The following is a 26,349-nucleotide window of genomic DNA, read 5'->3' on the forward strand; positions in this document are numbered from 1 at the left end:
TTGGGTCTTCGTTGCTGCGTGCGGGCTTTCTCTAGTTGCGACGAGCGGGGGCCACTCTTCGTTGCGGTGCGCAGGCTTCTCGTTGCGGTGGCTTCTCTTGTTGCGGAGCACGGGCTCCAGGCGCGCGGGCTTCAGTAGTTGTGGCTCGTGGGCTCCAGAGTGCAGGCTCAGTAGTTGTGGCGCACGGGCTTAGTTGCTCTGCGGCATGTGGGATCCTCCCGGATCAGGGCTCGGACCCGTGTCTCCTGCATTGGCAGGCGGACTCTTAACCACTGCGCCACCAGGGAAGCCCGATGATGTGCACTTTTGCTTTCAAAACACTTTCACATCCATTATTTTACCTGAACCTCATATGCATCATAAGAGTGTCGGTACTTAAAATCTTTGATCAGCTTTTCAGGTGTGAGCTGTTTTAACTTCTGATGAGCCTCTCTGTGGCTCAGAGAGGTTGGAGTCACAAAACAGGTAAGTAGCCTTCATTCATTCATGTTGTTTATCGTGATATACTGAGTGCCAAGCATTGTGCTGGGCAGTAAGGATATGACAGAATTTACAATCTGGAGTAGGGTTTCTCTACTTTGGTATGAAGGATATTTTGGGCTGATAATTATTTATTGTGGGGGCAGTCCTGTGCATTGTAGGATGTTTAACAGCATCCCTGGCCTCTGTCCCCTAGATGCCAATAGAAACCCTCCAGTTGTGACAACCAAAAATGTCTTCCGACATCTGTCCCCTATTGGGACAGGGGAGCAGGTAAAATCATCCCCAGTTGAGAACTACTGGTCTAGAGAGAAAGGGACAAATGAACAATTATCCTGTTTGATAAGTGCTCTGATAGGGACAGCAGAGAATGTTCTGGAAGCACAAAGCAGAGCATCTAGCCCAGTGCAGGGGGTGGAGCAGGAAAGGCTTCCCAGAAGGAGTATCATTTAGGCTGGCTCTTGATGACTGGGTAGAAATCACCCAGACAAAGAGAGGGTGGGAGGGGACAGAGAAGAATGCATTGGAGGAAACTGTGTCTGGTGCCTTGGGGGGTTTATGGGCACAGGGCACCGTGTGAGGACTCTGGAGGAGGGTCAGTGTGGCTGGGACCCAATGCAGAGCTGAGGCTGGGGGTGGACGAAGTGGAGAAGAGTGGGCTGGACAGGAGGCTGGGCCAGGTCTGTGGGCCCCGTAAACCAGCAGAGGAGACTATTATTATCTTAAGGGCAGTGGGAAGTCTCGGGAGGTGTTTTAAACATGGAGTGACTTGATCAGATTTGCATTTTAGGCAGGTCACTCTGTCAGAGTAGAGAATGGGCTGGTGGGGAGAAGGACCAGAGGCCATGATTTCTAAGGATTTTACCCCAGCCGTCTGTTTCCAAGATCAGCTCTTGAGTACAGCACCCCGGGAAGGGGCTGGGACGGGGGGAGCTGAAGTTATAGGACAGGACCTTGTGTTGGGGAGACAGAGCACAGTTCTTGAGGAGAAGGGGGCATGGGATAACAACACCCCAAAGCATCAGTTCTCAGCTCCTTCCTGCCTGGATAGGTGATGGAAGGAAGGTCAACTCAAGGTCACGACAATTTCCCCTGTGTTCCCTAGAACCTTGTCTCACTCGAAATGGCACCTTGAAATGTTGAGAGGAATGCTATTTTAAAGTTAGCTGTGAATGTATCTTTCATGATTTTAAAACATCATTTGAAAAATTTGGTCCTTTAATATCAGTTACAAATGACTTGTGACACACTGCACAGCCAATCGCCATGCACCCCCAAACACTGTGAGGGGGAGTCGTCATCTGAGGGAGTCTCAGCCCTCACACCTTACAGCTGTGAAGACTTGATCAACCTCCAGACCAGGGCTGGCCTCGCTCACTGTTCCCTCTGTCTGACTCTCCATTCAAACCTCAGCTAGGCTGCCAGGCCACTCTTGGGTGGAGGCAGACAGCTCCATTGCCCTTCATTGCTGTGAGCAGCCTTTAAAAGCTTTACAAGCTATTTCCTAAATAGACCGAATGGGGCTGGAATATCCTCTACGCAGAGCCTGCCTCTTGAGTCCGTGGTTTCTTTTCTTCCCTCCCCCTTCATCCCAACCCCTAGACTGTTTGCTTTTTATTTTTCATTTGAACCCTTGTGGTTTTTTTTCTTTCATCAAGAATGGGGCTCTATATGATAATGGTGAATTATTGGGTCTACAGAAGTAACATAATGTAAACAGAAGATGGTTTTCCATTTCTATTTTGAAAGATGAACGTCCTTTGCTTTCTTTATATAACCAGTGAAGAAATTTGATGTGGCTGTATCTAGGGGTCGAGAAAGCCCCCATTTATGGTTCTTTTCTGTCCCAAGTCTTCCCCATTTGGTCAAAGTAGCACCACAATGGAATCCACTGGCTTCCGCTTGTGGGTCACAGACCACAGATGGCAGAGGTACTGGGGGTGGGGGAGGGGAGAAGAAGGGTGACTCACTTTGGCAGGTGGGCAGCACGTCACTCCACTGCCCGCTGGCCAGGCACTGGGACCGAGCAGCCCCCTCAGCCACATACCCAGGGTTGCAAACAAACTTGACCACATCGTTGAGGTTGAACTGGTTGCCCTGGGTGAGGCCGTTGATTGGGTTGCCTGGGTGTCCACAGGTAATCGCTGTAACCAGAATAGAAGAGAGGTAAGTCCTCCCGCTATTCCATATCCCCCAAAGTCCATCCTCTCCTCACCTGGCGTTCCTCATACCCATCAGTGAAGTTCAGCCTTAGGTCTAACTTTAGTCTCTTTTGCTCAAAATTCTGCTTCCCTGAAATCAGCATGTGGACATTTCCTTTTCTTTGAAGGCATGTCCACCGCTTGGACAACTTGAGAGAAGTCATTCTTGGACTTCCACAGGGTGTTAGGCTCACAGCGTCGTTCTCTGTCCCTCCCGCCTCGTTTCCTCTCCCTTATCCCCTGGCTCCCCAACTCCACTCTTCTTTGCCAGATACACTGGTGACTACCCCTCATGTGATGCAGACCCAGCCTAGTTCCTGGGCCAATCTGGACGGAGCCAGAGTCAATACTAACCACGCCTGCGTGGAGGGACTGGTCACTCTGACAGACCAGTGGGAACCAGAGCTCTTAGTGGGGGCACAACCCTTCCCCCACTCCTTCCACGTGAAGGGAGTTCAATTCATGTAATTCCTGGCCTTTCTCTGTGCTCTTTTCCTTACTCTGCCCCGGGTAACGTGGAGCGGCCTATCTGTGCAATTTGGGAAGAATAAAGGCTCAGCCCTGCCTTCCTCCTCTTGGGACCCGGCGGCCTGTGGGCAGCGATGCTCTGCCCCACTCCTCCAGAGACAGGCTCTCCCCAGCAATGAAGCGATGCCCGCCCCAGTGCAGTGCTGCCTCTGACTGTGTGTGAATCCACCCCGTTCTGGGGTTTGTTCAGCAGATTCCACTTGGCTCTCACATTAAGCTATGGGTTCCAACTTAGTCTTTATCAGGAATAAAAGTGATATTTTGGCTTCCACCCATGACTCTGTTTCATTTTGTAATTTGTTCAACCCTGGGCAGGGAAGGAAGAGTGCTCTGGTGCTTGTAGGGCTCAGGCTTTCCCCCCTTCCTCCCAGTAGTGGAGTTCACTCCACCCAGTGGCACTGGTCTCTTCGAGTTTTCTTGAACAAGCAAGTTCCTGCCCCAGAGCCTTTGTACTTGCTTTCCTCTTGGCTGGAACATCCCTTGGTTCCTGCACTCATATCCTCAGGTCCCCCCCTCAAATGTCACTAGCAGAGAGGCCTTCCCTTACGACCAGACAAACAACCTCCCCAGTACCGCCCAGCCCCCTCGCCCTGCCCTGCCTTTCTCCATAGCAATGGGCACACTCCGCATGTACTTCTTCATTTGTTCATTGCCTGTCTCCCTCTACCTGAATGGAGGCTCCCTGGGCCCGGGGCTCTGTTTCGTTCCTTGCTCTATCTTTCGTGTCTGTACCAGTGCCTGACGTACAGGAAGAGCTTGATAAATGTTTGCTGAGTGAACGAACAAATGCATGAGTCATGAATGGTGGATGTCTGGCTTCGGCTCTGCGCCCTAGTCCCTCGTTCTGTTTAGTACCTGCCTGGTACCTAGTCTCTTTGGGCTGAACTCCCACTTGATGGTTTTGAGGCTTCTCCCTTGGTTCTGGATTTTTAGCTGTGAGAGGTTAAGGAGCCATGAGGAATGCTTTCTTATCCCACCACTTGGATTTATGAGGACCCCCCACCCCAAACCCAAATGGTATGGATGGAGGTCGGGGAACAAGGGCAAGCAGGACCCACTTTTTGCTGTGGCCACGTCTGCTGTCTTCCTGGGCCCGTTCTCTTATGTAAATCCCAACAGTAACATCCCTGACTCTAGCAGAGAGAGCTGGGCAGAGGCGTGCTGTTACAATGGACTACAGGGGTTCAAGACTGCCAGCGTGGTGGGACGAGAATGGACTAGGAGGCCAGCAGACCAGGGTTTATAGCTCAGCTCTGTCCTTTCTTTCCTTTGGACAACTCACTCTACACCTCAGCTCCTATATCTGTAAAGTAAGGATCTCAATATGCATTAACAGGGTTGCTTTAAGAACAGATTCATACATTTGCTCTTCATTAAATGTTTACTGCGCACTAAGTGCGAGAGACTCTGCTACATACTGATGATATGCAAGGAGCTCAGGGGGCTCACTTCTCAGCCTAGTAGGAGAGCAGGCAGGGATGCAGGCTGTCACAACACCATGGCTGGTGTCGAGACAGGCCAGTGCCCAGGAGGGGCACCTACCCTCTGCTAGGGAGGGAGTGGTTAAGGAGGGTCCACAGAGGGCATGGCATGCCCTCTGAGCTGGGTTTCAAGGCTGAGCAGGACTTTGCCAGGTTAGTGAAGTGGTGGGACAATGGAGGTAAGCTTCATAGGGTCTGTGAATCCCCTGAAATTATATGCAAAATATTGGGTGTTTGCGATCAGCTTGGGAGAGGATCCATTGCTCTCACCAGACTCACAAAGGGTCATGACCCCAAAGGCTAAAATAACCACTTGTATAGAGCGAGAGAGGAGGACTCAGGAGTAAAACCTTTGGGAGGAGTACCAGCTTCTGAGCTGCAGATTGACCGAAATGCCCGCAAAGGACCCGGAGGGGTGGTCAGCAAAGCAGTAAATCAAGCTCACAGGAGGTGGGAGTGTCACAGACCCATGGGGAGAGTTCAAGACTCGTCAGATGGCCCTGAGGAATACAGGCGCAAAGGGAGAAGGAGAACACACCACTGGGAAGGAAAAGAGGAGTTCTGCTGGGCGGGGGCTCTTAACTGGACCTCGAGCACGTGCACCACTGGACCCAGATTTCCTGAGGGCCGAGACTACGGCACATTCAATTCATCTTTCCCCACAACACCTAACACAGCACCTGGCACAAAGTAGGTACTAAGGAAAGGTTTCTTGAATTCGGTCTTACAGGCTGAGGGAAATTGATAGAAATGGAAGGTCCACAGTTCAGAGGAGAGAAGTGAAAACGGACTAAGCTTACTAGGAAGGCAGAAGGGAAGGAGGTCCAGAGACCCATGGAGGGATTAGCCTTGGGCCTCCTTCTAGATGGGAGGGAAGGGACAAGGATGAAGGCAGACAAGGACAGACGTGCGAGCCAGGGAAGCAGGAAGTGGAAGGGGTTATTATCTGATGGCTTCTATTTTCTCTGCACAGTAGAAAGTGAGATTATATGATTAGCTAATAATCATTGGGGTCTATATGCATTATTTCATTTAATCCTCACAACCCCGTGAGGTAGGCACCATCGTTATCCTCATAGGAAAAGAGAGTTTCAGAGGAGTCTGGGGACTTGTTCAAGGGGCATAGTTTCTAAGTGGCTCGTCTGAGTTCTAAACCTAGCGTCTCTGCTTTCAGGCCATCTTCACTATTTGCTATTTGCTGACAAATAGAATATGGGTGTTCGGAAAGGAGGTGAAATTGTGAATTAGCTGTGAAATTGTGCGGAATGGACAAGGGAGCTGAGTGAGGAAATGTAGATGCGCAGCTGGAAAGTTCTGAGAGTCTGGTTGATATCATAAACCTTGAGTCCATAGGTGATGGCAGCTAACACAGTACCTGCCACAGAGCAATCACTTTTAAATACTTGTTCTATTACTCTTGCCGTCCTACTCGAGATACTTCCTAAAACTCTGTGCTCCAGGAGAGAATGGAGCTTGGTACAAGAGATCCTGGACCCTGTGATGTGACAGGGCGGTGGCATCACCACCACCACCACACTATCATCACACCCGCAACAGCAGCATCTGACTGTTTCACAGGTATTGATTTATTTAATCCTTACAATAGTCTCTGAGGTACCTGCTTTTCATAGATGAGGAAAGAGACCTAGTGAGATAAGCTAACTTGCCTAAAGCCACATGCTATGTAGTGGTAGATCTGGAACTTGAACCCAGGCAATCTAGGACCAGGTTCCAAGTGTCCAAACGCTTTACTATACTGTCTTTCAGTAAGGACCAGGTGCAAAATTAAGTATCTTAGGTTAGGCAGACATCCTCCATTTATTCAGACTCCAACATTCCCTCTTATTTGTAACCCAAATCTTTTCACACATGTTCTGTGTCAATTTCTTAAAGGCATTTGAATTTGCATTTCCTGGATTAAACCAAACATGTTTTGTTTAGACACATCTAGAAGGCTGACTGAATATAGACAGGTCTTCCTTGCTGTAAACCTAATACTTAAGAAACTATTAAGACTAATTTTCATGCATTGCTTGTTGAGTAAGGCTCATTATTTCATTGTTCCATCTCATATATGAAAAACCAAATGAAAAAGAATTAAAAACAAAAAACCTGCCTTACAAAAATTACGAACAAAACCTGCCCTTTATATAAAGGCTCACTTTATGGAACTTTAGAAAGTGAAAATTTTTCCAAATTACTTCCAGGCAACTGAGAATAAACAGTGGCCATCGAAATCCCCAAAATGCAGACTAACAAGAAGAAGAAATAAAACTGTAGAAAGCCCAGGCCTGCAGCATAACTAGAAGACAGACAATGCTGTAAACTTTAAGTTACGTGTAAGTAGAAAAATAAACACTAAACCCAGGCACAACTATTTCTCATGCTTCTGTCGCAAGCCTTTGTAGAGAGCAAGGCTGTATGGAGAGGAGAGGAGAGGAGAGGAGCAGGGGAATATTGATCTAAAGTCACTGCTAGAAAGAGAAATTCCATCTTAAATGTGAACATATTGAAAAAGGATCCTGGTATGTCAATGCACTGACTACAGGAAAGGGACATACAAGTTAACAACCTTTCCTAAATATCAAATGAAAAAAAAAAAAGCAAAGCAAAAAGCAAAGAGAACACATCATACAGAGAAAGAAATAAATATGTGTATTATATTTTACACATAATAATTAAACATGACAGAATTAAAACCAAACATATAAGTTATAACAATATATGTGAATGAATTTGACTAACCTATTGAAAGAAAAAAATTTTCAAACTGGCTCAGAAGGCAAGGCCCAACTCTATGATGTGTATAACAGACACAACTAATTTAAGTGATTCAGAAAGTCTAAAATAAAGGGTGGTTAAAGGTATACCAGGCAAATGGGCAAAGGATGAAAGTAGGAGGCATAAGCCTAATAGTATTAGACACAGTACAGTTCAAACTAGAAAATACTAAAAGTGATAATGAAGATATTTTTAAAGGCTAAAACCACAATTTTCAATGTAGATATAATAGTTGTGAATATCTATGTACCAAATAAAGCAATTACTGTTACATAACAGAAACTATGGGAAATGCAAGGAAAAATAGAAGAACACTAATAAAAGAAAACTTTGAAACACAAATTTCAGAACCAAACAGGTCAGGTGGACAAAAAAATAAGTAAGCATACAGAAGACATAAACAACAAAATCAATAAGGCACGTCTTATGATTATATATAGAACTTAAGACACTAATACGCTTTCTTCTCAAATGCACATGGAACATTCATAACAACTGATCAAATATTAGGCCGCAAAGGAAGCTTCAGTAAATTCCATGAAGTAGAAATATTATATACAGTGCAATAAATTAGAAATGAATATCAGTGTAAAAATCAAAAAGGTCCTTCCATCTGGAAAGGACTCTTTTATTAAAAAAATCTTCTAGGCAAAAGGGGGAATTAATATCAAAATTACAGAATTTCTGAGAAATAATAAAACACTAATTTTTATAATCTGTGGGATATAATTAGAGCAGTGATCAGAAGAAATTTTATAGCCTTAAACACTTCTATCCATAATAATCAATAAAAACGAAAAGACTGAAAATAAATGAACTAAATTCCTAATTCAAAAGCAAGAAAATGAACAAAGAAGTTAATCACAAGGAAGAAAATAATAAAGGTGAAAGCAGTAATTAATGATGCAGAAAACTGAAAACAACAGATGTAATTATTGTCTTTGAAAAACATTAACAAAACATACAAAAACCTCTAGCTAACCTAATGAAGACAACACAAGAGAAAGTCCATGTTGCACCTGAGCCCGTGACTAGGGAGAGTGGGTACCATACTTACGCACACAGAAAGGGGTCTTGCCTGACCAGTGATGATCCTGCTGGCAGATGCGCACAGACATGCCGATCAGGCGGAAGCCGGCGTCGCACTGGTACACCACGCTGCCCCGGTAGTTGTAGTTCTCCCCATTGATTTGCCCGTTGACGATGGGCTCAGGGGTCCCGCAGTGTCCAGCTATGGTGGGATGTGGGAAAAGAGAGTAAATTGAAGAGGAGCGTATAGAAAATAAGGTGGGACTTGGTCAAATGAGGGGAGGGGGAGACATGGACAGTGGGGAAAAGGACCACCCATCGTTTTTCCCACCTCCCCCTGACTGCAGCATCCAGGACTGATTTCAGGAATCCTAGATGTGATAGAAATGGTGTTGAAGACTTGGTAACCCCAAATCCCAAGGTTGCATTCCAAATGGCTACCCATCTCTGAGCTTTAGTTTCTGTGTCTGTACATGGGTGAGAAATGATCACTGTTACTGCCCTGCCTCTGGGATCGTCCCCCTCTTTTTCTCATCAGCCAGCATTTCCAGAGCATTGACTGCATGGAGGGCACCGTGGTCTCATTAAGGCAGTCAAAGCCTAGTTGTGAATGAACTTATTTACAAAACAGAAACAGACTTACAGACTGACAGAACCAACTTATGGTTACCAGTGGGGAACGGGGCGGGGGTAGGGGGATAGTTAGGGAGTTTGGGATTGATGTGTACACACTGCTATATTCTAAATGGATAACCAACAAGGACCTACTATATAGCACAGGGAACTCTGCTCAATATTATGTAACAACCTAAATGGGAAAAGAATTTGAAAAAGAATAAAAAAAAGTCTGGTCGTGTTGAAAATAACCATGTAAGACCAGGTGGCTCAGCTAAATTCATCCTTCTTTCTTGAGTGGCAAGGAACACAGATAATATAAACCTAGGTGAGTTAATTTTTTAAAATGGGGTTTAGGTAGAGTGTATTTCTAGTGTTTCCACTAGCATTTTTTGGCTCTGTGTGGAAATAACTCATGACTGTGTCTCTAACAGAGGCCTGAGACAGGGGGAGGGCAGCACTGTACACTCTGGAACAGACCGTCCAATCTATGCTGTTGGGTCTGTGTAGCTGGGACCCTCCTTTGGAGTTGAGGGGTCCAAGAAAGGTGTGAGAGAAGAGAGAATGTTAATATCTAATGTTTAGGCAGGGACTGGATTAACTATGAGGGAAATGATAACCCTGTCCTTTGTAAGCCAGGTTGGTTTTTATGCTTTTGTCATACATTGACATATTTTTGTCATAAAACAAGCTAATGACAAAAATATTTATTTATTATATAATATAGTACATATAATATTGTATTTTTGTATACATATGTGTGTAAAATTTGCTAATACATATTGGGTTGGTCAAAAAGTTGTCTGGGTTTTCCCCTAAGATCTTACGGAAAAACCAATAATATAAATGGTATTTTAGGTGTGTTGCAGGAATGTGTCTCTGTAAAGTGTCTCCTGGAGGCGGAGACTGGGGCTTCATCCATCATACAAGGGCCAATAAGAAGGGGGTGTCTTTTTGATCAGAATGAGAGCCCCTCAAAGGTTTGTCTCCTCAGACTTGAAGTTCTTCTCATTCTTTTGGGCGCTCCAAGGGAAGCTAGTTCAGGGTTTTGGTTATGGTAGATGCCACTAGCTGTTTGGATTAAGCATTTTATGACAGTAGGTAAAACAGTACCGTTCAAAGATTGGAATGCAGGTTTGGAAAGATCTAACCCGTCCTGAGGAGGGGAAAAGGGACAGGAGAGGTCCAGGGAGGTCACTTACCGAGGCAGCGGACTTCGGAGCCACTCCAGAGCCCGTTGGCCATGCACTCTCGCACTCTGGAGCCCACCAGCGTGTACCCGGAGTTGCAGGAGAAGATGGCCGTCGCCCCGTAGACGGACAGGGTTCCGATGCGGTGCCCATTGGGCGGGATGGGGAGCTCTCCACAGGAGATGACTACAAAGACCACAAAATGCTCAGGAAGCCAGCCCCGAGAGACGGGACATGTGCTGCTTCTGATTAGCAAGAATAATGACAAAAACAAGATCTGTTCAACCTACTCTAATGGGACTGATGACCAGAATACGGGTCGCCACCGTGACGGCTATGCTGTTACGCTGGGCCCGTAATTCTCAACTGGAGGTGTCGCCAGAAGCACCTGAGGAGCTTTAAAAATGTCCAGGCTGCACTCTGGACCCACGATTCACAATCTCTGGAGATATGGCCCAAGCATGTGTATTAAAGAAAACCAAAACTCCTCAGGGGTTTTGGATGTGCACCCTTGTTAGGGACCACGGCGCCAGAGAGATGGCAACCGTGTGGTGCGCTCCTCGGCGTCCAGGGCAGACGCTGGCAGGCACTCTCCTTGTGCCCTCTGCCGAGCCCGGCAGCACCTCAACTCCTTCTCCACAGAGCGCTGCAGACGCCACTGGCTGCACTGAGACGTGAGCGCCTTCGTTGTAAGGAAGCTGTTCCACGCTCGTGACTCCTACTCTGTCACATACATGGTTCCACTTCAGAGTCTGGACTTGGATGAACAAAGGTAACAGTGTCTTGGGTCATAGGAGTTGGGAAGATACCACTCCTCCTACCCAGTCTCAAATGTCCCCCTGTGCCCTGATAAGTGATCTCCTTCTGTCCCTTCACAAGCACTTCCTTCCTCTGTCACATCTTTACTGATTGAGTAAATAGCATCAGAATATCCCTACTGGTGGATGTTGTGCTGACCCACTCAGACCCCCTTTAGGACTGAAGGACTTCTTTCCCCAGCTGCTGGCAAACAACCCCTTGCTGCGAGCCCTCTTCAGACTGCCTTGGTTAAAGAGTCCTCCCACCTAAGGTCATGCTCTCTTCCTGGGGCAGCCTGCACCCAGTGTTTGGTCAGTGTGGAAGTATAAAGGCCTCCTGCCCTAACTTGTGACAATTCTGAAGGGCCACCAAGATTCAGAGCTCTTTGCAGGATCAGCAGAGGCCTTCTCTGATACTGCATCAGCGATCACCTTCTCCATCTTCCCATTCCTACTTCTTCTCCTCCTCTTGCCTCCCCTCCCTCTCCATCCCCATCCTCTCCCCTCACTCTCCCCTCCCTTTCCCCTTTCCCCCTCCTCCTCCCCTCCCCTTCCCTTCCCCAGGTGGTGATCCCAAGGGCATTCCCTAACAAACCTCCATCTCAGAGGTGCTTCCCAGGGACCCTGAGCTTTGAAACGATCTTAAAGAACCAAAGAAAAACAACTTACAATGGAGGAGAGGCAGGCACACTTAGGTGGCCTGGTCCCTTGCTCTATATTCATTCCCCCTATACACACTCCCATTATAGGTCTTATCACACTTTGTTATCCTTGCTTCTTTATTTGTCTGCCTCTCCAGTAGACTCTCAGCTCCTTGTAGGCAGGAACCACAACCTTTTCTCCTCATACCTCTACAATACCTGGTATGAATGTGGAATAAATGAATTAGTGGATGCTCACCTGGACAGAGGCAGCTTTTTAATAAGAGGACAAGATGCTGAGAAGTCCTTCCTAAAAGGAAAAGGCCTCTCCCCAGCTCCTGGTTCTAGGTGAGTGTTCAGAAGGAGGTTCACTGCAATCCCTGGCTATACTCCTCTTCTCCCCCTCCCCAATTCAGCCCAGGTATGAGACGGCTCAGGGTGTAGGCACTGTGCCAAACTTGCCCACCCTGCCCTCCTGGGCTTACTTTGGCAGGTGGGCGTAGAGTTGCCGAGGCTCCACTTGCCATTGGCCTGACAGCGGATGACCCTTTGGCCAGTGTAGTAGTAGCCAGGGTCACAGATGAGCATCAGCTGGGCCTGGAACTGGTACTGCATCTCAAAGATGAGCCTCCATCGGCCGTGTTCCACACTGATGCTGCTGACGTCGGGACAGGTCACAGCTGGGGAGGTAAAACGCAGAGAGGAGGATGAATAAATTAATTATGGAAGACACTGACGACCCAGAGCTGGGGACTGGGAAGCTGTAACGCAGTAATGATGAATCCAAGAGCCGTTAGTCCCCAGGCAGGTGTGGTCAATGAGTGAAGTGAGCTGGGTGGGGAATTCGCAACCTGGGGTGGGCAGATCTGCCCAATTAAAAAAGAAAGGGAGGTGGCACTCAGTCAGTGTTGAACTGTGGATGTGAGACTGCAAATTCCAATTGGTCAGATCTGCCTCTTTCAAGAGAAGCTAGAAATACAAATTTTTATGTAAACTTTTCTGATTTTAAAATGTTGGGAAGAAATTCAAATATTTTTAATAAAGCACTGCATAGGCCAAAGAACCAAAACAAAACAAAAACAAAGACACAAAACCTTGTATCTTCAGACTAGACATAGCCCATTAGGCTGCCAGTGTGTGACTTTGGCCTTAAAACTGAAGTATATCTCTGTTATTTTAGAGTTTTGTGATCAAAGGACATTCATGCCAACTTTCTGACAGTTTTTCCATTTAAAAGGAAGGGGACCAGTCATTCCTACATTCTGTGATGGTTTATGGAAACATCTCAGGGAGCAATGGTCTATCAACGCTTTGAAGCAGTTTCAAATGGGAATCCAAGTTGGTAGATGGCAGTACCCACTTGTCTCAGCTCTCTGAGTCCCCAGCTTCCATGGGCATGTCTTTTCCCATTACTGGATTTTTAGCTCGCTCCTTGCAGGAATCTTTTCAGCTGCTTACCCAGCCCTTTGACACACCCCCCTCCCCTACCCAAGGACTCACGGACACACTGGGCAGGGACATTGCGGTTGCTCCATAGGCCTGTCTCCAGACATTCTGCTGTGGCCTCGGCGCCTGCCTGGAGGTGGTAGCCTTCGCTGCAGCTGTACACAGCCTTGGTCCCCACCGTGTACTCTTTGCCAAACACCATTCCGTTCTTGGGGGCCTCAGGAAGCCCACAGGAAAGAGCTAGCGGAGGAAAAAAATGTCATGAGCACGTCTGCTTCAAGATGGTGTTCTGAGAACATATTTTTATCTTTCCTCTCCCTTGAGGCCCTAATAAAATGATAGTAAAGACTAATAAGAGGGAAAAGCCTCATAACAAAAAAGAAAATGGGAAGATCAGTAGAGGAGATGAAACAAAAAAGCTTTGGAAGATGAAACGCAGATAGAAGTGTGTTGATGGATTAAATGGAGTTGAGAAGCTGCAGCACAAAATATACAGGAGGGAGCTATGGGGTGAGACCAGTTCTCCATCCCTTCCCACAAACACAGTGTAGAGACATTCAGGCAGCCATTCTCCAAACTAAACAGAGAGGGTTTTCTTACCCACTGAAGGAAAAAAAAGAAAAAAAAAAAAAAAGAAGAAAAGAACTCCCTTGAGAGAATTAGGGATGCTATGGTAGAAGTAGGCATCCTGGAATAAAGCTCTTTTAATCCTTAAATATAAAGGCTCTCAGCCTAAAGCCTGCCCCTCTGTCTGCTTATCTCTGCCACATACTCAACTCAACTTCTTATTCATGGGAGAGACCTAGTGGGCAATGATAGCTGCATATAGTAACAACAAAGGTAACCCACATCTGTTACCTGGAAAAATCAACCTGGCCTTTACTTTGAAATATGAACAATTAAAGATCACTATACAAATGAAGAAAACCAGCAGCATGAAAGTGATAAACAAAGATAAGATTAAAAATAGAAAGAAAAGTCTCCTTTAGGAAACAGAACTAACTCAGGTAACAGAAGACATATAACTTTAAACTTCTGATCTTGAGAATGTCAAGGTGACGTATAATAAAATGAGAAGAGAGGGCTTTGAAAAGAGAACAACAAAAAGTGAACAAGGAAGGGCTCTGTTAAGTTAAAAATAGGATCACCAAAACAAGCATTAAATAGAAGGGGTGGAAATTGTAGACAAAGATATGGCTGCTGCCATTTCAGCAAACAAAGGATATTGCAGCCATCTCAGCCCTATAGCCACCCCCAACGGTGAGCGCTAAGGGAGCTCAGGATGGAGACAAATGGGCTGCCCCCTCAGCCACAGCAGCTGCCCACGACAGTGCACCCTGAGGGGATTCAGGAATGGAAAGAACAGGATGCTGGCCCTAGATAGCTAAGGTGCATTTCAAAGGAATGATTTCAATGAGCCCTGACTCTGGCATCTTGTACAGAGAAAAGCGCTAAACTCATTAACCTGGGATGTCTGGTTTTCTTTAATTAACAGTAATCTTTTGATGTTCTGACCATCTGGTTTTTGTTGCAAAAACTCCTATACATCCTGGCTCTTCCCCTGCCACTTCGGAGCGGTCCCTCAGAGCTAGCTGAGAGGCTGTCTTCTGGGCTTAAGTCTGTTGAATAAAAACGTAATTCTCAACTTTTAGGCTGTGAAATAAAATTCATATTTTATGCAAGACAAGAAAAACTTAAACAAAAAATTTTCTCTGCCCTTTGGCTTCCTCTCCCTGCCTAGTGTGCACCGTGTATCTGCCTTATGTCTCGACCAAACCTCCCCCATTGTCAGACATACCTGCTCAACCATAAAGAGCAACATTCTCCTACCATCAACAAGCCAACCCCTTAAAAGATAACATTCTTGGGGCTTCCCTGGTGGCACAGTGGTTGAGAGTCTGTCTGCCGATGCAGGGGACGCGGGTTCAAGCCCTGGTCTGGGAAGATCCCACATGCCGCGGAGCAATTGGGCCCGTGAGCCACAACTACTGAGCCTGCGCTCCGCAACAAGAGAGGCCACCATAGTGAGAGGCCCGCGCACCGCGATGAAGAGTGGCCCCTGCTCGCCGCAACTGGAGAAAGCCCTCGCACAGAAACTGAGACCCAACACAGCCAAAGATAAATAAATAAATTAAAGATAAAAGTTATATATATAAAAAAAATTCCTCTTGATCTTGTAAGGGGCCACGATGACATTTAGGTCTGGATTGTGTAAACTGTCAATAATACGTCATTTAACATAGAGCCCTCTGCTTCAAAAAACTTATATAACTCTGATGTCTAACGGGTGGAACAGTTCTCAGAGCTTTCTGAGATGCTGTTTCTGGGTTATAATCCTCAAATTTGGCTCCAATAAAAATTTCCACTTCTTTCATAGATTGACTATTGATTAATTTTTGTCGACAAGGTTGTGCATTTTTTTTCAGTCGACAGTTTTGGTGACTGAAGAAGGGACCTAGAGCGGACTTCTCTCCTTCACCTGAACTCTACAAGGATCTGGAATCTGGACCAGCAGAGGCCTCTGGCGCCCATCCACCTCCTCGGAGAATCCAGACAAATTCGGGTGAATCTCTCCTGGTTCTTGGAGCTCCTGATTATTGGTTGAAGATCCTGAGTTTTATTTGGTGGTGTCTAACAGGTACCTGACTCCCCATTTGAAAGATACTAGGAGAGCCCAGTTGAAAGACACTGGGATTTGCTCAGTCGAAAGATACCGAGCGGTCTGGGCTGAGTGGTTAGGGAGGAGGCTGACCTGACGTGTTTCCTCAAATCAGCTACCTGTACGAGAATTTGTTGGGATAAAAGTGAAAATATTACATGAGAGCTTTTAGCTCTGAAGAAGGGACATCTCCTCCTGGCCAAGAAGGGCTTTCTCAGGCAACTGAGAAACTTGCGGGAGTGGTGGAGGCAAGTCCTCACACTGTGCAGTGGTCCCACGGGCATGCAACAGGGAAGAGCCAATTTTGACTCCATGTTGGATCTGTTTCTTTGACTTTAGCCTCTGCTTTTCGTTGCTTTCGTTATTATAATCATACATCATGGCCTCTTTCAGGGAACCCTGCCCACCTGTGAATGGCTGCAAGAAAGAAGTAATTCACACTTCCCCTCCCCAAGGCTGGCCATTTCAGGAGATGTTTTGCAAGACTGATGGCCCTTCTTACTTTACTTCCTCCCCGCCTCTCCCTCTCTACTCTGCCTTTTTATTTTACTTCCCTCTCTGATTCTATAAAAGAAATTGGCATTCAGACCCTGATAAGATGGTTTTTTGGGGACCCTAGTCCGCCATCTTCTCGGTCTGCCGACTTTCCGAATAAAGTTGTATTCTTTGCCTCAGCACCTCGCCTCCCGATTTATTGGCCAGGTGTGTGGCAAGCAGAGTGAGCTTGGACTCGGTAACAGATTTGGCTGAGCCAGCTGGGAGCCTTGCTGCTTGTGGCTAGCAGGTCCCCGTTGGGGAGTATCGGCGCGAGGCCCTAGCAGCTGCCAGGATCATTTGTCCTGAGGATCTTCCCTTCAAAGTTCCCTGAAGCAGCACCGGCTACCCCAGCACTTGGCAGTTGAAGCAAGGAACCGACAAACTTCTACGAGTCAACGGACTCGATTTTGGAGGGTAAGTCGCTCTGGTGTGCACACAGGGAACATATTCCCCCCTCTGTTTGGGCTTTTCCTTCATGGGACAAGCCAATTTGCTTGGGGTACCCTGTTGGAGAGGGGAATTGTTGTTGGACTCTACCTGATTTTGGGAACTGGTTCGTTGGTAACTAGTTCGTTGGTTTTGTAGGGTAAATGTACCTGATTTGGGAACTAGTTCGTTGGTTTTGTTTTGGTTTTGTGTGCATCGATGCTAGAATTTGTTTGTGCCTTTTGTGTTGGAATTTGTCTGCGTCTTTTGTGTCTTGGTGTTATCAAACTTATAAAAATGGGAAATACGCCATCTATCCCGAGATAGGGCCCTTTGAGGCGTATATTAGATAAATGGGCAAAACATAGCTGTGAGCCTATGACTAAGAAAGACATGATATACACTTGTCATAGGCTGTGGACTCAATATATGTTAGGATCAGAAGAACGATGGCCCCTGAATGGCTCACTCAATTCTACGATCTCGCAGTTAGAAGTGTTTTGCAAAAGAGCAGGGAAAAGAGATGAGATTCTGTATGTAGAAGCATTTATGTTATTGCATCAGGAGGAAAAGGAGTCAGAGGGCTGCCACCTTATGGTGCAGCGATCTGAAAGAAAACCTAAGAAGGAAGCTATTCTACAGGGGGAAGAGGGAGAAAATGAGAGTGGGGACATGTTATTTCAAAACTTAACCCCCCCCCCCATCCTATCCAGCTCCCCCAGTGGCTGAGCAGGCTGCACCGGCAGGTGTTCCACCTGCACCCCACCACCACCACCCCCATGCTGCCAACATATTCACCGCCTCCTGGTCCCCCTACCCATGGGGATCAAATAGCAGTTTCTGTAGTAACCCCTGGAGCACAGGAACCTGGTTTAGTATCACCATCTAAGACCCAATAGAGCACCCAATTTGGACCGGGAGCCACTTCTGCGGCAGGGCAATTTCCCTTGCGCCGAAATCCTGTAAGAGGCCAGGGGACTCCCTTAGACTTGAGGCGTCCAATTCTAATTTCCCCTCAGGAGCCCCGGGTAACTTTGACAGTGGGGAACAAGTTGATTGACTTTCTAATAGATATGGGTGCCACATATTCTGTGGTAAACACCAAGGTGGCACAGAAAACTTCTCTATCCCGGTCAAGGGAGTTTCTGGAGAAGTACAAAACCGTTCGTTCTTACAACCTCAGAATGCCAACTAGGGGACCTCACCCTACAGGGCCATGGATCCCGAACAGATGTGGATCCCTCCTCCCCCAAGGTACAGGACCTTCTGGCTATGCATTTCATGGCCCAGTCCGCCCCAGACATCAGGAGCAAAATTCAGAAAGCAACTGCTGGTCCTCAGACTCCAATGAACGATTTGTTCCAATTGGCTTATTCGGTTTTCAATAATAGGGATACGGCCAAAAAGGCTGAATGTACCCAGAGAAATATGAAAAAGGCCTGAAAGATTGTAATGGCTTTGTCTGCTCAGAGACCAACAAAGGGGAAACAAAGTCATCCTAGGAGAAACTTGCCTGTATCTTCGAGATGCAAATGTCCTATCTGGTCTTCTCAGAAACCCTTAACTTTGCCATCTTTTTAAAATGCAAATTTTGAAAAAGAGGGTAAAGTAATTTAGAACTTGTTTTCCATAAATATTAGTAAAAAGGGTTTAGCCATCTAGACAAGTGAGCTTGATTTGTTCCATCTGCCAGAAACCCAATTTTAATCCAACCTCTGATGGGTTTTACATTGCTGTACCCGACTCAGGGCTGAAATTTTGAAATAAGAGCTATGATGTCTCTCTGTTTGTTTGTGTGTTTGTATGTGTCTTTGTCTTTGGATAACATTGCTGAGGTTAATCTGTAAATGATCTCTATTTAATTGGCTTAAAGAAAACTAAGTGCTTACAAACCAAACAATTCTAAATACAAGAGAAATTAAGATAAATGAGTTTTCAGCTTCACGTGAACTGGGAAATATTTAGTATTAAATTAATACCTGGTATTAATGTTTGTTTGTTGATCTAATTAATATAGACATGTCTTTAGAGCCATCAACATTAAGTATAATACTTTCACTGCACCTAGGTTTAATAGAAGTTAAATAAAATCTTGTTATACCTGTTGCAAATTTGTCAGCAAAAGAAATAACTTGATATGATGAAACTTTAAAGTAAATGGAAACGAGATAAGAGCTTTTAGGTAAACTCTATAAGAATAATTATGTTCTAAAAATCATCTAAAATAGTTTCTCCAGATTTTGGTAACTATTACTTATCTCTTGTTTTTCACTAGAAATTAAGGTTTTTAAGAATCGGGGATTCTAATTTAAATATATAATTAAAGCTACTGAATATAATAAAACATTTCAGTATGGTGGAATGTGTGCTTTCGGTTAAGAAGGTATGAGGAATGGAATTACATTTTACTGAGAAAGTTTTATACAAGGTCAGGATTAACTAAATTTAGATTGAAGTTAACTAAGTAAATGGATTCTGTTAAGTAAGCTAATACAAGACAAATTTGATCTCTCTCTCTCTGTTAGAAGTGCTCCTTTTTGATAATAGATTGTATGAGTCTCTGTGCCCTTAGGTGATCCGTATTTGTTTTCTTTTAATCGTTTTGTGACTTTGGTTAAATGAATAAGTATTGTTTCACAGTGACCTATTATCCTGTTGTGTTTTAAAACATTTTTGATATTTTTAACAAACTTCCCAAATATCAAAATCTGACTAAAGCTTTTTAGCCTCCAGCTGACTCTGGGATACTTCGAAACAGCATCTCTGAGACATCTCAGAGAGGAATGTCAAACTAAGTTTACTTAGTATGTTAAATTACTTCAGGGCTTCCCTGGTGGCACAGTGGTTGAGAATCTGCCTGCTAATGCAGGGGACACGGGTTCGAGCCCTGGTCTGGGAAGATCCCACATGCCGCGGAGCAACTAGGCCTGTGACCCACAACTACTGAGCCTGCGCGTCTGGAGCCTGTGCTCTGCAACAAGAGAGGCCGCGTTAGTGAGAGGCCCGCGCACCGCGATGAAGAGTGGCCCCCGCTTGCCACAACTAAAGAAAGCCCTCATACAGAAACGAAGACCCAACACAGCCAAAAATAAATAAATTAATAAATTAATTAAAAAAAAAAAAACAAAAACCTAAAAACAGAACTACCATATGACCCAGCAATTCCACTCCTGGGTATATATCTGAAAAAAACAAAACAAAACAAACAAACAAAAAAAATTACTTCAAAAACATTGTCAAGTGATTGGAGATGAACCTTAGGTTATAGAATATTTAATATAGATATTCCAAAATTTATATGGAATCCCTCACATCTGATATGATGTCCTGATATGTTATCAATCATAATTCTAGTTATTCTAAAATGTTATATGTCACAGAAATATCCATTTCCTGCTATTTGCATTGTACTCAAATCTTTAACCATGCTATTTTAAGTTTTGTCCTGATGCTTTAACAAAATGAAGATTTTCAAGAAGACTCATAAAAAGGAACTTTTTGACAAATATAAGTTTCTGATAGCCTTCAGATAATATCACTGGATTGGGTGACAAATGACAAAGCTAATGGAAAACCTGATAACGTCAACTGGATCAACAGGAATTAATCAATGAACTGGTAAATATGGGACTGAATGAACTGGTAAATATGATTTAAAATTTTATGACTTTGGGAAATATACTGGCTTTAATCTTTGTTTTTCAGAAAAAAACCTTTTCTCTTATGCTATGACCTACAACAAGTTGATAAAGTATGCCTTTGTAAACAAAGATGAAACATTTATCTTTTTCTCTCTACCTGGTTGATCCTGCCAGTAGCATATGCTTGTCTCAAAGATTAAGCCATGCATGTCTAAGATGCATGGCCAGTACAGTGAAACTGTGGATGGCTCATTAAATCAGTTATGGTTCCTTTGGTCACTCGTTATTGGAGCTGGAATGACAACTAGCTATACTAATCGTTTTAATTTGTTCTTTGTTTCCAAATTGTTTGTGCTTTGTGTGTCCCTGCTGCACTATGTCTTTGTCAATGTTACTAGCTGCATTACTTATATCCTGTCTATTTCATAAGATTGTTGTCTGTTACAGTGCCTAGTGTGTAATCAGGCCCCCAGCAAAACTTCTCACATTTATAACATAAAATAATTGCAATAGTGTGATTCTACGTATGGGAAGAAGCAACAAGGGAAAATGTCTCCTGATCATAATTAGACAGAGGATCCAGAGAATCTTTAATTATCAATAGGGCCTAATCCGAAAGTTAGCACCTGGAGTGGCATATCAACAATTTTCACCTGACCTGGGATGAGCCTCCCAGCACCGTGGGACAAAATTTGATCAAGACATGTCTCCCAAATATTGGTCAAATTCCTGACCAAGAGGAGAGGATCAGTCACCAGAGACTGCAGCCCTCCAACGTCAGCTGGTGAGCCCTGAGGAAACTCAGGAAGGAGAAGAATACCTGCCATCTAGCAGGCATCAGATTGCAGCCATTTCCTATGGTGAGCCATGAAGAAACTCAGAATGTGAAAATACAGGATACAGACCCCAGATAGCTGTGGTACATATCAAAGGAATGACTTCAGTGAGCCCAGACACTTGCATCTTCCCATACATAGAAAAACGCTAAATTTTTTAACTTCAGATGTGGCCTCCCGGGCTTGAAGTCCTCAAAATTCCCCATAACTCTCAACTTTTTAGATTGTGAATATTTTTTTTTTTTTTTATAATTTTTTTTTTTCCATCTTAACCATTTTTTATAATTCTTTACTTTACTTATTTATTTTTGGCTATGTTGGGTCTTCGTTTCTGTGCGAGGGCTTTCTCCAGTTGCGGCGAGCGGGGGCCACTCTTCATCGCGGTGCGCGGGCCTCTCACTGTCACGGCCTCTCTTGTTGCGGAGCACAGGCTCCAGACGCGCAGGCTCAGTAATTGTGGCTCACGGGCCCAGTTGCTCCGCGGCATGTGGGATCTTCCCAGACCAGGGCTCGAACCCGTGTCCCCTGCATTGGCAGGCAGACTCTCAACCACTGCGCCACCAGGGAAGCCCAAGATTGTGAATATTTTTTAAGTCTACAGGTGTAAAGCAGACACTTCCAAAGAGGAACAAAAGAAGACAAATCTCATCATTTGGAACACTGGCACCAATGGCGGACACTCCCAGAAAGATCCACCTGACAGAGCAGTTAGAATGGTTGTCGCCCCCTTTTCCACAAGATTGTGGAATGCATATTCACAGTGGGGAACTGTTACAGGGAAGAGACAATTTTGACTCCATGTTGGATCTGTTTCTTTGACTTTAGCCTTTGCTTTTTGTTGCTTTTGTTATTATAATCATACATCATGGCCTGCCTCAGGAAACCCTGCCCACCTGTGAATGGCTGCAAGAAAGAAGAAATTAACACTTCCCCTCCCCGAGGCTGGCCATTCCAGGAGATGTTTTGCAAGACTGATGGCCCTTTTTTACTTTACTTCCCTCTCTGATTCTATAAAAGGAACTGGCATCCAGACCCCATCAGATGGTTTTTTGGAGACCCTGGTCCACCATCTTCTCAGTCTGCCAACTTTCCGAATAAAGTCGTATTGTTGCCTCAGCACCTCGTCTCCTGATTTATTGGCCTGTCGTGCGGTGAGCAGAGCGAGCTTGGACTTGCTAACAGGGAAACCAACTCATTTTAATTAAACAACTTTCTCTGCACGAATAAGAACCGGCCATTCTGTGATCTGAGCTCGGGAGGGAGCAGTGCTCGGGAGGGAGAACCCGAGACATGAAGAGGAGCTGAAACAACTCTAGGGTAGAAACCTAGAGGAATTAAGCTCATAAGCAGCACATTGGCCCACCACACAATTTCGCTAGTAACTTTTATCCTCAACAAATTCAGCTTTAAAGTGGGAAATAGAGTCTCTCAAACAGAAAAACGAGGGGCATCAGAAAGCCAAACTCCAGCTAACACCCCAGCCAGATTCATGTCTTATACTTGCATGTACCTAATTAATTGGGAAAATTATATTAAAGGAGATCTCAACCTAAAATGGCCAATATGGGTCTCTTTTATTGCGTATGCAGTTAAGTTAAAAAAAAGCCGGCTTGATAAAACATCTTTTCAGAATTCAGACCTTAAGAAAACAAAAGCTCTTCTAGGGGGAACTTGCATTTCTCTTCCTGTGTCTTTGAGGTGTAAATCTTCTACCTGATCTTCTTAGGTGTTTTGTGTGTGTGTGTGATTTCAAAAATTGGTCTCTGCCATCTGGAAGGTGCACATATGATACACATCTGGCAATCAAATAGACTGGGATTCTGGGCAGTCTTTCGTCTGACTGCCAACTCTCAGGGGCTTTTGCCGTCTTAACCGTTGTTGCATCAGCCTGTACAGTGAAGACCTTTACTTTCTTAGACTGTTTTTGGGAGTAAACTTTCTAGATCTTGTGAAGGCTACAGCCTTCACACTTTCTTATGGGGATGGCTCTTGCGTCTTATTGGTTTTGAGTCCACTATTTACATATATCTCATTAATGGCCAGATGATAGATCCTTTAAATTGGAGGAACTTCTAAATTGATCAATTTTTAGAGAACTTTCATTATAAAGAGTTGTTTTATTGCTACCTTTGGGGGTGGGGGAAACAAATTAGAAGGTGGAAAAAGATATATAATGGTTAACCTAAGAGCTCCTTTAATTTAAAACAGACAAACAAAAACTGGTCTGGGAAGCCTTATTTCTGGCCTCTGATTCCCCTCAATGGGTCTAACAGATGTTAATAAAAACATTAGAATAACTGAGAGGCTGTCTTCCGGGCTTAATTCTGCCAAATAAAACATAATTCTCAACTTTTAGGCTGTGCATTTTTTTTCAGTCGACAAAATGAAAAGTAAATGAAATTTCCCAGAATATAGACCAAAAAGACAGACTGAAAATGAGAGAGAAAAGGACTGGATATACAGGGAATCAGCCCAGTAGGTCCAGCAGGTCTGGGCTGCAGGAAAAGAGAACAGAGAAAGTGGAGGGGATGGAGTGATCATATATGGAAGTTTCCCAGAGCTGGAGAGAGACAGGTTCAGCTTGAAAGGTGCCACAGGCAGCTCACGTCACTGCCCCTCCCTGGCCCTTCTCTCTTGGATAACTGAGAGGACAGAAGGTAACCTCTTAGCCTGAGAGACTACCAGGCTGTCTAGTGATCTCCATCACACACCACAGTGTGCCAAACCCAGAGGGACACCTCCCGTGGGTAGGAGAGGAGGGGGGAGAATCACAATGCGTAGTGAGAGAACGGGCAGGGGAAGGAGAGAGAAAGCATTAGGATGCATAGACTCTCCAATGTGCTGGAGAGTAGGGGATGGGCACCCTCCCCGGAAAGGGCCCCAGTATCTGTGTTCTCAGAGGAGAGCCACAGTCTCCGTGCAGGAAGGAAGTGAAGAGAGCCTTCTGGGCGGTGACTGAGGGTGTACACTCGTTGGCCATGGAACCAGGATTCCAGAGAGCACGGAGGGAATGGCACAGAGGGAGGGCATCAGAGAGGAACTTGGGCTGGGGCTGGGGATGGGGAGAAGCAGCACAGAGCAGTGTGGGGATGAGTGGGCAGAGCTTGGTTTTGGGACGTGACAAAAGATAGAGGTGAGAGGCCTGGTTGCTTCCTACTAGAACTTTGGGGAAAAGACTTGTCTGTGTGGATACAGTTAGAGAAATGGAAACTGAAGCCAAAAGACGTTTGCCGTTTGCGGACAATCAGTTCTCTGTGAACTTTGCTTAAAGCATCAAAGAGAATATCAATGATGCCCTGCTTCTGTTCTCTGAGAAAGCTCAGGCACAGGCCCGAGAAGGTTGTGAGGGTCAGAGATGACAGATGTCATTAAAAAAGTACGTCACCATGCTGGGAACCAAAACACAAGAACCTCAACCTTAAGTGATTTCTTGTTTTTGTCTATATAATTGGTAAATTTTTTCTTTCTTCTTTAAAATGCAGTATATAGTGTTGAGAATCTGGGAGGAAAGACAACAAGCTGCTGGTGGAGGTATAAGTGAAGACAAACTTTCTGGATGGCAACGAGTATAAAAAGCTGTAGACTTTGTATAGGTATGATTCAATAATCTCATTTCTGGGAATTTATTTTAAGGAAATAAATATGGATGGTCCCAAAGACGGAATTATAAGGATTTTAACAGCAGCATTGTTTATAGTAGCAAAAAATACAGAAAGTCAAATGACCAACAATAGGATGATACTTGAATAAATGACAGTTTTTCTATAATGCTACACAACCATTGCAAATATTGACGATGAAGTCGTCATGTGATAGATGCTAACAAAATATGAAGAGCTTTGTACACCAGTAATGCCATTTTTATAAATATATGAAAGACCAAAGGAAATGTTAACAGAAGTGATTTCAGTTGATGGGGTTATAGGTCATTTTCACTTTTTCTGTGGCATTATCTATACTTTCTTTTTTCTTCTTCAGATTTCTAGTCTGAATGTATATTACTTTAAGGGAAAAAAATCCCATAAATGATCAAAAGCAATGCATGCAAACTTCCTGGTATATATCACGTGCTTGATTGCTGATGACTGAGTAGGTGATGGTCACTGGTCACCCTGCTTCCCTCCGCCCCTCGCCTCCTCCCACCTGACCTGGCACTTCAGCCAGCCCCAATTGCTTTGCGTATTTTGTGATCTCTCTCAGAGTCTGTGGTTTTGCCAACGCCTTTGCTGTTGCCTATAATGTTTTCCTTGCCAATGCCTGGCCCTCAACTTTCCTTGTTCTATGAGCCCAAGCAACCCCTCTTCTGGAAGCCCCCTAACTGTACAGGAGCAGGTAGGTCCCCTCTTAACCTTGGGTTCCCACAGTACTGTTTGCGCTCCTGATATAGCACTTCCTTCCTCTGGCATTTGGCATTTTTGTGGCTACATATCCATCTCCCTCTCTGCTCTGAAAACACTGACGCTGTGTTTTACACACCTGTATATCCCCAGGGCTTCAGATATCATGGATCCTCAGTATATGTTTGCTGAAAGAATGAATTAATTATCTATGAGGAAGCCCACATTTGGAAGTGATTGGTCCTGGGACAAGCCCAAGTTGCGGGTAGGACCCAAGCCACCTGTCATCTCTTTCCCACCTGCTTCTCACCTTGACAGAGAGGAATGGCCTCGCTCCACAGGTGGTAGCCCTGGGGGTGCCGGGTGCAAATGGCCATGCTGTGTCCCACCAACCGGTAGCCGGCGTTGCAGCCGAAGTGGATGGAGCCTCCAGGCTGGGTGCTGGTCTGGCCCAGAAGGAAGCCGTGGAGTGGAGCCCGGGGCAGGCTGCAGTAGGGAGCTGGACAACAAGATGAGGGTCAGGGGACCACACACAGTGGGAGGACAGAGGTGGTCCTTCACGCAGGCCCCGCCCCCTTGCTTCTCCCTCTCTTTCCCTGTCTTCACCACTGCCAGGTCCACTGCTAGTGAGGAAGTTGATACTGAAAAGCAGCCAGTTTAGGAAAGCCAAAGAAAAGAAAAGAAAAAAGGAAAAGAAAGGAAAGGAAAGGAAAAGAGAAGGGAA

At 45.1% G+C, this 26,349-nt stretch overlaps 1 protein-coding gene and 1 long non-coding RNA gene across 2 annotated transcripts in view; one reads left to right on the plus strand and one right to left on the minus strand.

Moving 5' to 3' along the window:
• Window positions 1-26,349, minus strand: part of CSMD2 (CUB and Sushi multiple domains 2) — a 653,956-nt gene that overhangs the window by 48,251 nt on the left and 579,356 nt on the right. The window contains exons 49-54 of the mRNA XM_036829393.1: window positions 25,936-26,124; window positions 13,244-13,429; window positions 12,229-12,423; window positions 10,318-10,491; window positions 8,529-8,702; window positions 2,451-2,624 (exon numbers count right to left, since the gene is read on the minus strand). Of these exons, the coding sequence (XP_036685288.1) occupies window positions 2,451-2,624; window positions 8,529-8,702; window positions 10,318-10,491; window positions 12,229-12,423; window positions 13,244-13,429; window positions 25,936-26,124 (1,092 nt within the window). The remainder of the gene's footprint in view (window positions 1-2,450; window positions 2,625-8,528; window positions 8,703-10,317; window positions 10,492-12,228; window positions 12,424-13,243; window positions 13,430-25,935; window positions 26,125-26,349) is intronic.
• Window positions 13,769-21,995, plus strand: LOC118882968. Its single transcript, XR_005016900.1, has 3 exons — window positions 13,769-13,779; window positions 14,286-14,296; window positions 21,927-21,995. It is a non-coding gene; the product is annotated as an uncharacterized LOC118882968 (long non-coding RNA).

The sequence above is a fragment of the Balaenoptera musculus genome, chromosome 1, assembly GCF_009873245.2.
Source record: "Balaenoptera musculus isolate JJ_BM4_2016_0621 chromosome 1, mBalMus1.pri.v3, whole genome shotgun sequence".
Classification (NCBI taxonomy): Eukaryota; Metazoa; Chordata; class Mammalia; order Artiodactyla; family Balaenopteridae; genus Balaenoptera; species Balaenoptera musculus.